Source organism: Camelus dromedarius, chromosome X (genome assembly GCF_036321535.1).
Source record: "Camelus dromedarius isolate mCamDro1 chromosome X, mCamDro1.pat, whole genome shotgun sequence".
Lineage (NCBI taxonomy): Eukaryota > Metazoa > Chordata > Mammalia > Artiodactyla > Camelidae > Camelus > Camelus dromedarius.
Window position 1 is genome coordinate 38,258,563 of NC_087472.1, and position 14,513 is coordinate 38,273,075.

Consider the following 14,513-nt stretch of genomic DNA (forward strand, 5'->3'; position numbering starts at 1 on the left):
ACTGTTTGGCTGGAGTTCAGGAATACTGACCAATCTGGGCTCAGGAGGCTATGAAGGGCATAGTTTTCAATGAAAACCAAGTAGAATGTGGGGACCGCAATAAAGAAATATTTATACAATGGAATACTATTCAGCCATAAAAAATGACAACATAACGCCATTTGCAGCAGCATAGATGTCCCTGGAGAATATCATTCTAAGTGAAGAAAGCCAGAAAGAGAAAGAAAAATACCCATATGAGATTTCTCATATGTGGAATCTAAAAAAAAAGAGCATAAATACAAAACAGAAACAGACTCATAGACAGAATACAAACTTGTGGTTGCCAAGGGGGCAGGGGGTGGGAAGGGATAGACTGGGATTTCAAAATGTAGAATAGATAAACAAGATTATACTGTATAGCACAGGGAAATATATACAAGATCTTGTGGTAGCTCACAGTGAAAAAAATGTGACAATGAATATATGTATGTTCATGTATAACTGAAAAATTGTGCTCTACACTGGAATTTGACACAACATTGTAAAATGACTATTACTCAATAAAAAAAAGTTTAAAAAAAGAATTAAATGGTGTAAAGAATATGAAAACAAATGTATGTATGTACATGTATGACTGGGCCATTATGCTGTACACCAGAAATTGACACATTGCAACTGACTATATTTCAATTAAAAAAAAGAAAAAAGGAAAAAAAAAGAAAATACCCTTTTTTCCCCCCAAGAGGCTGCATAATGAATTTGAGCACAAAGTTTGGTATTGACTAGAAGGGACTGGAGCAATGGCAAAGTAGCAGGTGAAGACCAGGGGAGAGGAACAATTCAACAAGCTAAGCAGGAAAAACTAAAGTGAGTAATGGAAAGCTAGTCACCTACAATGGCCTTGCTCTATTTTTTTCTGAGAGTTTTCTCTGCAGGAGAACAGGGAGTGTCTTAAATGATCAAGAGTGTCTTGGGCTGCTCTAGCCAGCTACGGCCCCAGTGAGGGAGAAGCTCTGCTGGAAGGACACAGAGGCCTGAATCTCCCAAACAGTGAATCACCGGGACTGTTTGGAGAACGCTCCCCAACAGAGAGCAGAATACAGTGAGCTAATGCTTGGCAAAGTGGAGCAACGGCCCAGAAGCTGAGAGCTGCCCACCCCTCCCACTTGGCCCAGAGGCCCCATACCGGGGTGTAATACTCCATGATGGGGTAGTGCAGCTTGTTGCCCTTGCTGGCCCTGCCTGTCAAGAAGCAGGTCTGGCAGATGTCCACATTAAATTGTTTCAGACTCCGGTACCTTGGGGAGAGGAGAGGTGGTAAGAAAGAGGATCCAATGTACCATAGTCACCTCCCCCGCCCCCTAACATCCAAATATACACATACATTGGAAGGGGGTGAGGCACGGAGCCATAACCGCTATATATATGGAGCACTTAACCTCCTATACATAGCAGTGGCTGACTCCTCACTAGATGACTAGTCTTACTCTAGAGGCCATAAATCCCCATGAAATCACACGCTCAGAGTCCCAAGAAGTTCAGGAAATAGCATTGTCTCCATATTTTTTAAAAGGGAAGGTGGAGCAGGGGTAAAAAGAGCTCATTATATCAAACAGCCTCCTGGGGGGAGGGCGTAGCTCAGTGGGAGAGCGCATGCTTAGCATGCACGAGGTCCTGGGTTCAACCCCAAGTACCGCTGTTAAAAATAAATAAATAAAACTAATTACCCTCCCCCAAAATAGCCTTCTAAACAAAGATGGCCCCAAGGGTCCAGTTTCACAGGTGTCACCTTGGAGAAGTTACACTTTCAATATGGAGACAACTGATTCTACCAGCCGCGGGCAAGTTGGCTAAAAGCTATTCCCCCCAAGTTATTTATAAAATATAATTCTATTTTGCCTGAATACAGACTAGCCCTTCAGATCCAGTTCCAAAGCCTGGTTGGACTGCCCAGACCTAGTAGCATAGAACAGTGAGATTTCTAGACTTAGAGCAGTCAGAGGATCCAACATCTAGTCCTGGAGCCACAGTAGCCAGCTGTGTGAACTCCACCTCTGTGCCTCATTTGCTTATAAAAAGCAGGCTTGTAGTAAAGAGAGTATGTGCTAGTGCTTTAAAAAGTCAAACAATGGAGCATTTTGTGATGAAAGCCAAATTCAGGATAGCAGCTACCTCTGTGGGGGATGGAGAGGAATGTAATCAATGAACTTACAAATATATTGTAATACATTTTTTATATATTATATAGAATGTATATATAAATTTATAAACATCTACTATATATTTTATAATATACATAAATATATTGTAAAATATTGTTTTATTTCTTAAGTTTGATTGTGGATGCCCACCGTGGGGCGCTGGCACCAGCTCATACCAGCCCATGAGAGCCAGTTAAAATTTCAGGAGTTTTCCAAGTCAGTTGTTAAATATAGCCATTATTTAAAAATTAAATCATATAAACTCACAGGTAAGCAAATGATATGAAAAACAAAGGTAATAAATACTCCAACTCATCATTTCCCAACTATTTCACTATTATCTATGCTCTTGAGTTTGTCTACATCATTGTACCTGATGGCAGAAATATTACAAGTGGTGTGCAAGAGTGCATCACTTCCTGACCTCCTGTGGGGAGCCTGACACTGGCACGGTGGGAGTATTTACATCATGGAAATTAGCCAGTGCTATAAATCAGGTTTCTCTTCTGCTTTGTGGAGAGTAGGTTGTGAATCATTTGCCAGCACACATTTTGGTACATAGGTGTTCTTACATGTCAGGATGCTGGGGCTTCTGGGTTCTACTTAATGCTCCCTGGGGAACGATGAGCAAATTACTTCTCCTTCTGTGCTGATCCCCCCTCACTACCCCCTTTAGCTCCTCTATATGTTTTTATAGGCAAGTACTTCATAATAAACTAAAACAAAAGAAAATATTTCATTGCCTTCGATTTTTTAAAAGGTTAAATATTCTGCAATAGGAAGGATTATAACAGTATATAACAACATACAATAGGTTCCTTGTAATTATATAATTATGTGATGCACTGTTTCATGATCTATTACTTATATGTGACATGGTCTATTTATTATTATCACTCTGGCCAGTATTGCTTTGCCTACCTGAAGCCCTTGATGGGGCACTGCCTACAGATAGAGCACTTGGTCTGGTGCTTCACTTGCTCAGCGATGGTGACCCGATGCAGAACAGCCAGCCACACCATGGACTGGGGCTCCAAGTTGACCCACTCCAGGAACTCTGAAGCTTCAATGACTGGCTTCCCAGTGCTCTAGGGAAACAAGAAGCCCAGTGACAACATCTGAGGCCCCAAAGTGTCTTGTGCTTAGAATGGCAGGTCTCAGGGGAGGAGGAGAAACAACAAGGCCTGGGTTGGCCTATTCTCCAGAGAAGTCCACCATCTACCCTGTACTAATTGACATGGTGCCCCTGTCCCCACAGGACTCTGACCCCAAAAGCCCAGAGAACCCTCTGTCCTGTTGTTCAATACCAACAAACCCCCTTACATCCGAGTACTTCAGATCCAAAGCCCAGCTCCTAGTCCTCCCTCCCTCTTTCCCACCCTCCCTTTCATCATCCCCCCTTTCCTCCCTCCTAGTTCTATACTCACAAAGCGGAAGCAACTACGAACGCTGGGCTCCACATTGCTGCCCCCAAAGGCTGCCACTTCCCCCAGCTGACGGGGCACCTGAATGGCCTCATGAAGCAGGACACCGAGGTGGCGTTGGTCACACTGGCTGCCTGAGTTGGCCACTTGGCTGAAGAGGTCTGTTGGCCCCACCATAAGTCATGGCCAAGCCCGATACAGGAATGGCCAGAGAATGATGTGAGGAGAAAAAGCAGAAACAGATACAGGGAAAGAGCACATCAACTTAGCTAATGACTTTTGAAACTGGAAACGTAAAGGTCCATCCCTGAGCTTTTAGAAACCCAGGAGTTCTAAAGAGAGCACCTTCTAGATTCAGAGACAAAAAAATGAGACAGACACAAAGAGAGAACGCAACAGAAAGAGAACGGGAGAGAAGAGTGAAAGGGAGAGAGCAAGCTGCATATGGGAGCAGTGCCAGACACTGAAATGACACTGCTGGGAAAACAAATTCTCAAGAAGCAAGATGAAGGGGTGTGGAGTTCAAGGTTGCCTGAACATGAGTTGCAGTCTGTCTGCTCTATCCCCTCCTGTTCATGTAGCCCAAGTAGTCTGATACTGCAGTAATCTCTCAGTTATCCATGCAAAGGGAAAGAAACACTGGCACAGATGATCCAAAAAGAGGAGATAATTCAACACATTTGATCATTTAAGAATTAGCTCTAAATGACTGAGCTAAGTGAGGCAGACTATGTACTTATATTTGAATATGGACACTATCTACTCTTGTGGGAACTCCCCTATCCCACCCCAACTTTAGAAAAACTCCATCAGGGGTTCTTGTCTGCCTGTTTCATACCTCACCTAATGGCCATAAAATAAACAAATGTAGAAGGCAGAGGACCTGGGTTTTAGTTGTGTATCCATTACTGACTAGCTTGTAAAACCCTGAGTAAGTCATGAATCTCTCTATGCTGCAGTTTTGTCATTTGTAAATTAAGATTAAATCATCAGTGTCTATCCCATCTTAAAGGAATGTTGGGAGTAATAAATTATATCATAGCTATGAACATGCTTTGAAAAGTCTTCTTCCCTGTTAAGTTTTCCTAGATGGTTGTCATCACTCTTCTGTGATCTGATACAGCACATATCCTTTGCCACTCAGATTATTCTAATTAGCACTTTCAAAAATTCTTTCTGTGTATTTCTGTCTCTTCCCCTGGACTCTAAACCACTTGAGGCAGGGACTATGTCTAATTGGACCTTGTACTCATCACATTTAGCACAGTGGTCAACACACATTAAGCACTTGACAATTAATGATGCTGATTCAGAAAATTACAAAATGCTGTACAAAAGATGGAGGATGCAGGGGAAAGCAAAGGTGCTTTACACCACAGAGGTTAAAACCTACAGAACTGCATACTGCCAGATAATGGGGATTATGGCACACTGCCCATGTTATCACATGGGAAGTCTCCAGCAGAAAGTGTGACATGGCTTGAGGTTCAGATTGGGAGAGGGCTAAACTTGATAGGCCACAGGGGAATGGAACTACAAAGTCCAGGTTCTGGTACCCCAGGATGCCAACTCAGATCATGGTCAAATAATTACATCAGATCAGAAGAAACCAACGCCCTTGGAGTGACCCTGGGAATAATAACAGGTCTTAGACCCATCTTGGCCTTTGGCTGTTGTGGGTTGTTTGTAATAGCCTGGACCAGGAAGCATTAGAAGGTAGCCCGAGTAACCCTCGGCTGAGTCATAAGACCAACCTTCTGCTTATCTTACACCCTTCTTTCTCCCACCACACCTCTCCCTCCACCCAATTCCACTCCAGACTTTGGAGCTGTACTCACACTGCAGTTTTTCTTTCACTTCTGTGCCACACAGGCATGCAATGCCAGTCTTAAAGGACAATGCCCGCATCTTTCCACTGCGACCACTAGATTTAAAAGAAGAGACTGAGAATATGAATATCGGTAAAGGGTTAACTTCTTGACAGTCATTTCCCTTGCAGAGTTGATCCCCACAGGGCTCTGTGCCAACCCCAAGCTGAGCTGGGTCTGAGTTCACCATGGGAGCAGCTCCTTGGCCACCATGCCCACTCTAGATGTCCCACTGAATTTCATCCTGGAGGCTGCCAGGGCTGCGAGCCCTTACCTATCAAAAACATTGAGGAGCCAGTTGAGGCTCATGTCCACACAGAGCGGCACGTTGACCAAAATGCCTCTTTCCTCCTCCAGCCTTTCATATAAGGCAGTCAGGCAGTGAATGACCTCCACCACATCCATCACATGCTCACTGGCCTGCAGATCATGCTCATTGAAGATCTCCAGGGCTGTGGTTAAGGTAACCAGGTCCACTGGGAAGGGAAGGAGAGAAGGAGAAAATACAGCCAAAAGTAGAACCCCAGGGACTAGACAAGGAGATATGGCCTCCAGGATCACCAAATTTGAGACTCAATCTCCAGACTAACCATTTGTAAGTACGATGCAAGCTTGCCTTTTACCAAGACCCCTCATCCCAAGAAGGGAGAAGGCAGGAAAGGCCACTTAAATTGGCCCGAAATTCTTCTATACCTGTCTGTTCCTTAACATCAGTTTCAAGAAGATAGAGGAATTTGGGTAAACTCTCAGGGGTCATATACCATTTTTTTAACTTTCTCTGACTTTACATATGTTTCAACTACAAATAGGTTTGTCCATGAACCTCATTCTGAGAACCTAGACACTTAGTTATAAAGGCTAAGTTACGCCTGGGTAAATGTGACATAACTCAGGAGAACTTTTTAATTGCCTCCAATGCAGGAATCAACCTAGCCAGACACGCCTGGGCCAGGAAGATTGGATGGACACTATCTCTGAGAAAGGCACATTATGTCTGCAGCCAGGCTGTCCCCTAACCACTGGCATTTGCTTCAACAGTTCTGCTGCTACATCTAATAACCCCAAGATGGCAAAAGAACACAAGCCCCCAGTGGCTCCAAACCATTTGCTGGATACTTCTTGCCAGTTGTTTGATTATCCAGGTTGAACAGGGAGGAAGGGACAAGGAAGAGGATAGTTGTAGGTTAATTTGGAAGGAAGCTTGGGGGTTGGAGAGCATAGAAGGGCCCTGGAAAGAGCAGGTGTCCACAGCCAGCATCTTCCAGGCTTTGGAGAGGTCCCACCAAGCCAATGAACAACCCTGGCCAAGGTGGGATTAAACTGGGAAACAGATGAGGAAGAATAAGGATGAAGGCCATAAGGGAAGTGCAATGGGAGACTTACGACGCAGTGCCTTCTGGACTCTGCGTAGCTTCATGGCAGTGCGGTAAGCTGAGAACTTAATGTTGTTCAGATCAGCTGCAAAGAATGGAAAGAAACCCATGCAGATCAGGGAAATGCAAATTAAAACCACAACAAGATACAATTTTACACCTGCCAGCTTGGCAAAAAAAAAAGTATGACAATAGCAAGTGTTAGCAAAGATGTGGATGAATGAGAACTGCTGGTGGAAGTGTAAAGTGATACAATCACCTGGGAAAAACAACTTGGCGTGACCTAATAAAATTGAACATTCACACATCCTAAAACCCAGCCAGCTATATATCCTGGAGCAGTGATTTTCACACATTTTTTGAACCAAGACACACAGTAAGAAATTCTTTTTACATTACAGTCCAGTATACATACACAAATGTGCACATGTATAAATAACTGAATCAAAAATTTTAGGAATTTTCAGTAGCAAATACATGTGTGTATAGAGGATCTTATTAAAATTTGACTACCTTTAAAAAAATTTCAGGAAAGAATACCTTACCAAATTTGATAAAGTAGAAACATAACAAAATTAGTATCAATTATGACTCTCATTAAGGATCTGTTGCACTTTCATATTTCCTAGTCTATTTTTAATTTTTGTAATGCTTGTCACAACACACTGAAATGATGTTATGAGCTGTAGACCGAAAAACATGCACATGTGCACTAGAAGACATGAGCAAGAGCTCCTTAGTAGCACTGGTCTTGTTAGCTCCAAACTAGAAATGACCCAAATGTTCATCAACAGTAGAATGGATGAGGAAACTGTGGTATATACAACGGAACACTCTACAGCAGTGAAAATGAATGAATTATCGTCACATGCATCAACATGGGTAAAATTTACAACATAGTAGTGAATCTGTCTTAGTAGTAAAGATAAAGCACATGATAGTCACACTCATCATGGCATGGACAGTGTCTTTCAAAAGGGATCTAGTTCATATCTGTAAGCATAATTCCCTAACGTGATGATAAAATCGTCCAGGGGGAGTATAGAACTTCCAGTTGAGAGAGGTGCATAGGAGAAAGGAAGGAAGGTTAACGTGATGATAAAATCGTCCAGGGGGAGTATAGAACTTCCAGTTGAGAGAGGTGCATACGAGAAAGGAAGGAAGGTTACTGGAAAAAGCACAAGGACTCACTTTCACTGTCACCTGCTTGTTGAGTGGAATTCCCTCCCATTGTTTTTTAAAATTTATTTTTTATTGAAGTGACATTGGTTTATAACATTATATACATTTCATGTGTACAACATTATATTTCTACTTCTTAATTTTTACATATATATATGTATATGTGTATGTGTGTGTATGTATGTATGTATGTGTGTGTATATATATATATATATATATATATATATATATATATATATATATATATATATATATATATAAAAAGATCCAGCTATCCTACTTCTGGGTATTTACTGAAAGAATACAAAAACACTAATTCAAAAAGATACATGCACTCCTACATTCATCGCAGCATTATTTACAGTAGCCAAGTCATGAAAACAACCAAAGTGCCTATCTACAGATGAATGGATAAAGACGATATATATATATATATACACACACACACACAGTGGATACTACACCCTTCTATTCTTATAGGACAAAGGCAACTGTATAGATCTCCACCCTATACAGAAACCTTGAGTTCTTACCTAGGGTTTGGTATAACTCAGTCATCTTGGGATGGTCCCAACATGTGGTCTGAGCCTGGTGGCTACAAACAAAAGCATTAAGAGAGCCAGTGTCCATATCACCCCCCACCTCCCACACACATGCGTGCACCACTCAGCGATAGGTTGGATGCAAGGAGCAGCAGAATCTGAGGGTGAACCCTGAAGATCCCAAAGCACAAGGGTTCACCTTTACCCTGGTAGACTCTTGAGCTCCTGAGATGAATAGGAGTTAAAACTGGACTGGATGGAGGAATCCCAACAAATAAGGGGTGAGAAGGACAGGTAGGGAAAAAAGGTAGGTGAGGGAGGGGCTGGGCAGGTGACTGACCCGCTTCTGATTCAGATGGTCACTCACTTGATGTAGTAGGGAACTTTATTGGGTGAAATCGCTCTTTCCCAGGGAACCTGAACAGAGGCTGATAAGGGAGAAGAGAAAGAGAAAGCTGGCCACTAATGCTCTTCAGGCCCCAAGTTACTCCCCTGCTCTGTCCTCCCAAGGAAGTAGTCAAGCTCCAGAGGAGATGCCTGACTCTCGTTGCCAACTCTGAACAGCCCCTAAGGGTGGGGCAAACACTTTTAATGAACACACTTCTTTCCCTGATGTTAGGGCAAGGGAAGGAGAAGAGGGTGTCTCTGATGCTCTAATGGGCCAGAGTCGTGACAAGGGCATGAACAGGAATACTTGGCCTTGGACACCCTAGCTATCTTCTCCCTGCCATTTTTATCCATTTAGCTCAGGCAGCCCCATGAGGAAAGTAGGGTCCACTTCAAATTCACCACATTGGTTATCTGAATAAGAAGTGGACCCAACTTTCCTCATGGGGCTCAAAGCCCTTTCCCCAGAAGGTCAAACTTCTCAGTCCTGTGGGACAATGGGGAATGGTACTGCCCATTCCCCTCTAGTAAGGAACCCTGGAAAAGGCTATCTCTCTCAGCTCCAAATCTTTAACTTCTGGAAGTCCCAGGAGAGGCTCAGTCACCTGGTCAACCTCCTCATTGCCATTTCCCTGGGTACAGGAGCCCTCTGCAGGTATAGCTGCATGCCAGTGATTATAATACAATAGTTCTAATTGCCGTGAACATATATTGAGCTCCTCCTATGTGCCAGATGCTCTGCTGAATGCTTCCTGTATATATCTAATTTTCATCTCTATCTTCCCACCATCACCACAGCTACCATCCTGTTCTGGGTCATCATAAGCCCTCATCTGGATTATTGCAATATGCTTCCTAACAGGTCTCCCTGCTCCTACTCCAGCACTCTGACCCCGCCGAAACATAAGTTGGATCATATCATTCCTCTGCTCAACCCCTCCAAGTGTTCTCCATTCCATTCAGAGTAAAATCCCAAGTTCTGACCATAGCCTACAAGGCCCTCTGCACTTGGGGCTCCTGCTACCATTCTGACCTTCTGCTTTCTCCCCTTGTCGCTCACTTCTCCACTAGCCTCCTTGCTGTTCCTCAGACATGCCCCTCCCTTAAGTTCCCAGAAGTTGTTATTCCCTCTACCTGGTTTTCTCTTCCCTCAGATAGCCACAGGGCTCATTCCCTCACCTCCTTGAGGTTTCTGCTCAATTGCCAAGCTCTTAGTGACACCTTTCCTGACCACCCTAATCAAAACTGCAATGTCTCTCCCATTAAGGCACTCCCTCACCCACGCCTTCTCTGTTTTCCTTTTTTTCCACAGCACTTGTCACCAATTGACCTGATATACATTTTACTTATTTGTTTATGGTCTGGCTTCTTCCAGTAGAATGTAAGCTCTACAAGTCTAAAGATTTTGGGCTGTTTTGTCCACTGATGTAGCCCCAGTGCCTAGAACTATACCTGGCCCACAGTAGGCCATCAATAAATATTGCTGGAACAATAAAGTCATTTAATTCCCATAACTCTATGAGCTAGATAATATTTTCCCCCTTTTTACATATGAGAAAATTGAGGTTCAGAAAGTTTAAGTTTTTTTTTTTCAAGCTTGCACAGCTATAAAAGCGAGGAGCGCTGACTCAGATCCAGGTCTCTCTGACTCAAGAAACTGTCCTTTTAACCACTACACTAGACTGCTTTAATCTACTGCTTCTTGGATGCCAAAGTATACTGGGCTCCCACCAGCCCCCGAGGGACAACAGTAGACTCTCTTGGAAGGTGGCTCAGGTTCTAACAAATGAAGTCCTGTTTGTCTCACATACAGGAGAGGAAGTGCTGTGACCCAGGTCCAAAGTCCCGGTGGGCATCCTGGAGCTGCTTAAGCCTCTCGCCAACTGACACCTATGGACAGAACACACACGAAGTCAGTGGACTTGTTCCAGATACCCAGTGTGAGATTTCCAGATGCCTCCGGCAATCTTTGTGACTTCCTCCAGAGGCTGCCTCTTCTCCAGTTTCAGCACCTCCTACTATTCACCCAACTCCCAGCCTCCCCACGGCACTCCCAAGGGTCAGAGAAGAGCATTCTTAATTCCAGACCACAGTCACTCTTCACCTGCCCCTGTCTACCCTGAGTGCCCTAATATAGACAGAGCCCTCTCAGATTATTTTTATCACTTCTTGCAGCTTAGCGGTTGAGAAGCCTGTTCCCTCGTCCCCAATTCTCTACAACTCTTTTCTCACATAGGTTCCATTTCAATGCCCCTTCACTGCCTTTGGGCCTGGAGAAGTTCCCCCCAAGTCTGGTTATATCAAGCCTTTTCCCCAAGGCTCACTCCAGGCTTCTCTTCTACCTGGAGCTGTTTCCACCGGATGTTGATCTGCTCCAGGGCCCGGGAATTCTCCATCGACAAGTGTACATCAGAAATGGCAAGTTGATGGGCCAGATCATTTACCAACTTCACTCCATCTTTCATGGGGGAGAATTCTTCTTTGAAGAGCTATAGAACCAGGACCCAAGTCCCACAGCACACGGTAGGAAAAAGGAACCATTAGTCATTCAGCTCAGCTCCTCCCTCCTTACCCAGAGATTTTGGTTAAATAGCACAACCTCGGTGCTTGCCTGTTAGGGCAGCCAGACTAGGGTGTGGGTGGCCATTTCCTTATCCTCTTCCTTTTCTAGTCTCAGAAAACACCAGGGAAAGAGAAGACAGTAGAAGGATGGGAGAAAATTCAGTGAAACCAGCTCCCAAATCCAGCAGATAAACTGGGAGAGGCTCTGTTGAAGTCCAAGCCAACAATAGAGTCTCAGTAGCAGGAACACTGTCAGGGTCTGGGAGGAGCACCTGGTCTCGGGGTGGGCAGTAGCCAGGGGAGGGGGCCTGCATACCTTAAGAGCCTGGATGTGCTCTGGGAGTGAATCAATGAAGAGATCCCCAATGGGCTCCCAAGTGGCTCGGACTCCCTCAGCCTGGGTCAGAGTCGTGCTTAATTCCTCCATTGCCCCTTGGATCTCCAACAGCTGCTCCAGAGTGCGCTCAATGTGACGGTGCTGGTCCACGCAGCGGGCTGTCAGCTTCTCCCATAGTTCACTGGCCACCGTTGCCTGCTTCCACACAAAGCGGCTAAGATTCTGGATCCGCTGTCTGGGAGACGTATCTGCAAAGGTAGGCAGGAAGTCAAGTCAGGTCAGCTAGGCAGGGTCAGCCTACGGAAAGACCGAGACAGCCCTTTGTAAAACGTGTGTGTCTACATGTGTCTATATATATATATGTATGTGTGTGTGTGTGAATATATATATGTATATATTCACACACACACACACACAAAGTTTTTCATGGTTGAGGCTCCTTTGGCAGATTCAGGTTTTTTAAAAATTGAACTTTTTATTTTGAGATCACTATAGATTTACATGCAATTGTAAGAAATAATACAGAGATTGCATGGACCCTTTACTCAGTTTCCCCAAATGGTAACATCTTGCAAAACTGTAGTACAATATCACAACCTGGATACTGACATCGATGAAATCCACCAATTTTGTTCAGAGTTCCCCAATTTTACTTGTACTCATTTGTGTGTGTGTATATTTTGTTGTATGTGATTTTATCATGTGTGTAGGTTCATGGATCCATTACCAGTCAAGAGACCATATTGGTGTTTTCCACAGTATATCATGAAGATTTCTGCATATTATTAAAGAATGGGCAAAATAAAGAGTGAGTAAAATATTTTGAGAGGCAGGAGTGAGGCAAATCATCCAGAGTCCTATTCATGTGACCCTGGAATGCAATTTTGCATTACTGTCTGCTGCTCATTTTCTTCCAAAGGAGGGAGACATTTTATGAAGACCCAGCACAGGAGAGCTTAGTGTAACTGGCAAAGCCTTTCCGCCAAGGCTTGTAGGCTTCCTCTTCCTCCCTCAGACCTCTCCTCAGAAGTAGATTCAGAGGCCCCAAACTCCAGGCTAACTGGAATTGTCCTCCTCTCTTGAGCTTGTCCTATCTGAGGCCCATCGGGCAGTAAATTGAGTACCAGTTAGTACTCAGTAGGAGGGCCTTGAGGTAAAATGAGAGGGTCAACAGCATCAACAAAGGGCTCCATTAATGAAGGGATCTTTCAGGCTATTCACAGCCAATCTCAGAGGGTTGAAGCCTCTTGCTGGGCCACCACTCAGACCTAAGCACCATGGATCCCACCCTGCTGCCTTATTTAAACCTAGACCTACAGTGACCTATCCTATCGAGGAAAGGGGGCCAGAAGGCACCAGGGTCAGAATCAAAGAGCCACAATTAATTTTCTTCTCAAATGCCATCATCTAATTTTTAGATTTTTTTAGAAATGTTTTTTATTGGCTGGTTGATTAGAGCATTGCCAAATGCCTCTCTATGTTAGAATAAGGCAGGATGTTTTTAAAGGACATACTACTGTTTTTATTCACTCAATCAGTTTAATGCATTTGAGTCTTGTTTTTTCTTTTTCGTGCCTCATTGGACGACCACACATGATGCTCCAGAGAGCCACATACAGCTTTGGGCCACATGCTCATCTCCCCTGCTCCAGGCTCTCTTCTCTTTGCTTTTTCTTATAGTGTGAATCTTGCTCTTCCCAACTTTGGAGTCCTAGGAGAAAATTATCTTCCAAGATAACAGCTGAGAAAATGAGTTTGGGGAGGGCAGGAAAATGTTTAATGGTTCACAGCTCAAGAAGATGGAAGAGAGGAAGACCACCCACCTTTGCTGTCAGAACGTGGCTCCTCTAATTCCTCAAATGGGTGCTGGGACAGGAAGGCCTGAGCTGACTCCAGCACAGAGTAGATATAGGGGCCCCGAGACTTGACATCTTCCATAAAGGCCTGTGAAGTTTAGCAACATGGTCAATGGGGAAGGAATGTCTTTCAATTGTTTTGAATTCCATCCTGCAATTGACAATCTGTCTTCTCCGTGCAACTTGATCCTTTGGCATTAACCTCTATCTTTGGGCTACTTGGACTAAAAGAGGTGCAGTCTTTTCTATAGGAAGAAGAATAATTCTGACCCTGGAATGTCTGTTTAGTCTGAAATAGGACTATGCCACAAGATAGATAGAAATGCGAGGATTTGGGGCTAGGAATCTTGGTTCTCTGGAAGACTCAGAAAGTCCTCTGTAAGGGGCTTAGAGAAATCAAAGCCGGGATGGGCAAGATTTATATTAAATTTTTAATTACATTTTTGTTGAAAAATACACTGAGAAGAGTAAATAAATCAAAAGTCACCTCGATGCACTGCCAGGAAGTGATTCCATCTCTGTAACCAGTACTGAGATGAAGAAAAGAACTCCACCAGCATCCTCTTGTGTCCCCTCCCAGTCATTCTGTCATCCTTCCCCCGACCAAGGTAACTACTATCCTGACTTGTAACACCACTTGTAACTGATTAGTTTTGCCCAATTTTGAACTTTATATAAATGGAATCATACTGTATGTGCTCTTTTTGTATCTGCCTTTTTTTCACTCAACATACTGTCTTTTTTAAACATTTTTTTATTGAGTTACAGTCAATTTACAATGTTGTGTCAATTTCCAGTG

General features: G+C 43.7%; 1 protein-coding gene across 3 annotated transcripts in view; it reads right to left on the bottom strand.

The window, feature by feature from the left end:
* The window catches only part of DRP2 (dystrophin related protein 2), a 41,992-nt gene that overhangs the window by 10,085 nt on the left and 17,394 nt on the right, over positions 1-14,513 (bottom strand). For all 3 annotated transcript variants that reach the window (XM_010975760.3, XM_064482959.1, XM_031446331.2), the window contains 12 exons: positions 13,682-13,802; positions 11,838-12,106; positions 11,302-11,448; positions 10,771-10,849; positions 8,940-9,000; positions 8,564-8,625; positions 6,859-6,933; positions 5,750-5,951; positions 5,446-5,531; positions 3,611-3,768; positions 3,105-3,271; positions 1,169-1,280 (listed from right to left, as the gene is read on the bottom strand). In XM_010975760.3, coding sequence (XP_010974062.1) covers positions 1,169-1,280; positions 3,105-3,271; positions 3,611-3,768; positions 5,446-5,531; positions 5,750-5,951; positions 6,859-6,933; positions 8,564-8,625; positions 8,940-9,000; positions 10,771-10,849; positions 11,302-11,448; positions 11,838-12,106; positions 13,682-13,802 — 1,539 coding nt within the window. The remainder of the gene's footprint in view (positions 1-1,168; positions 1,281-3,104; positions 3,272-3,610; positions 3,769-5,445; positions 5,532-5,749; positions 5,952-6,858; positions 6,934-8,563; positions 8,626-8,939; positions 9,001-10,770; positions 10,850-11,301; positions 11,449-11,837; positions 12,107-13,681; positions 13,803-14,513) is intronic.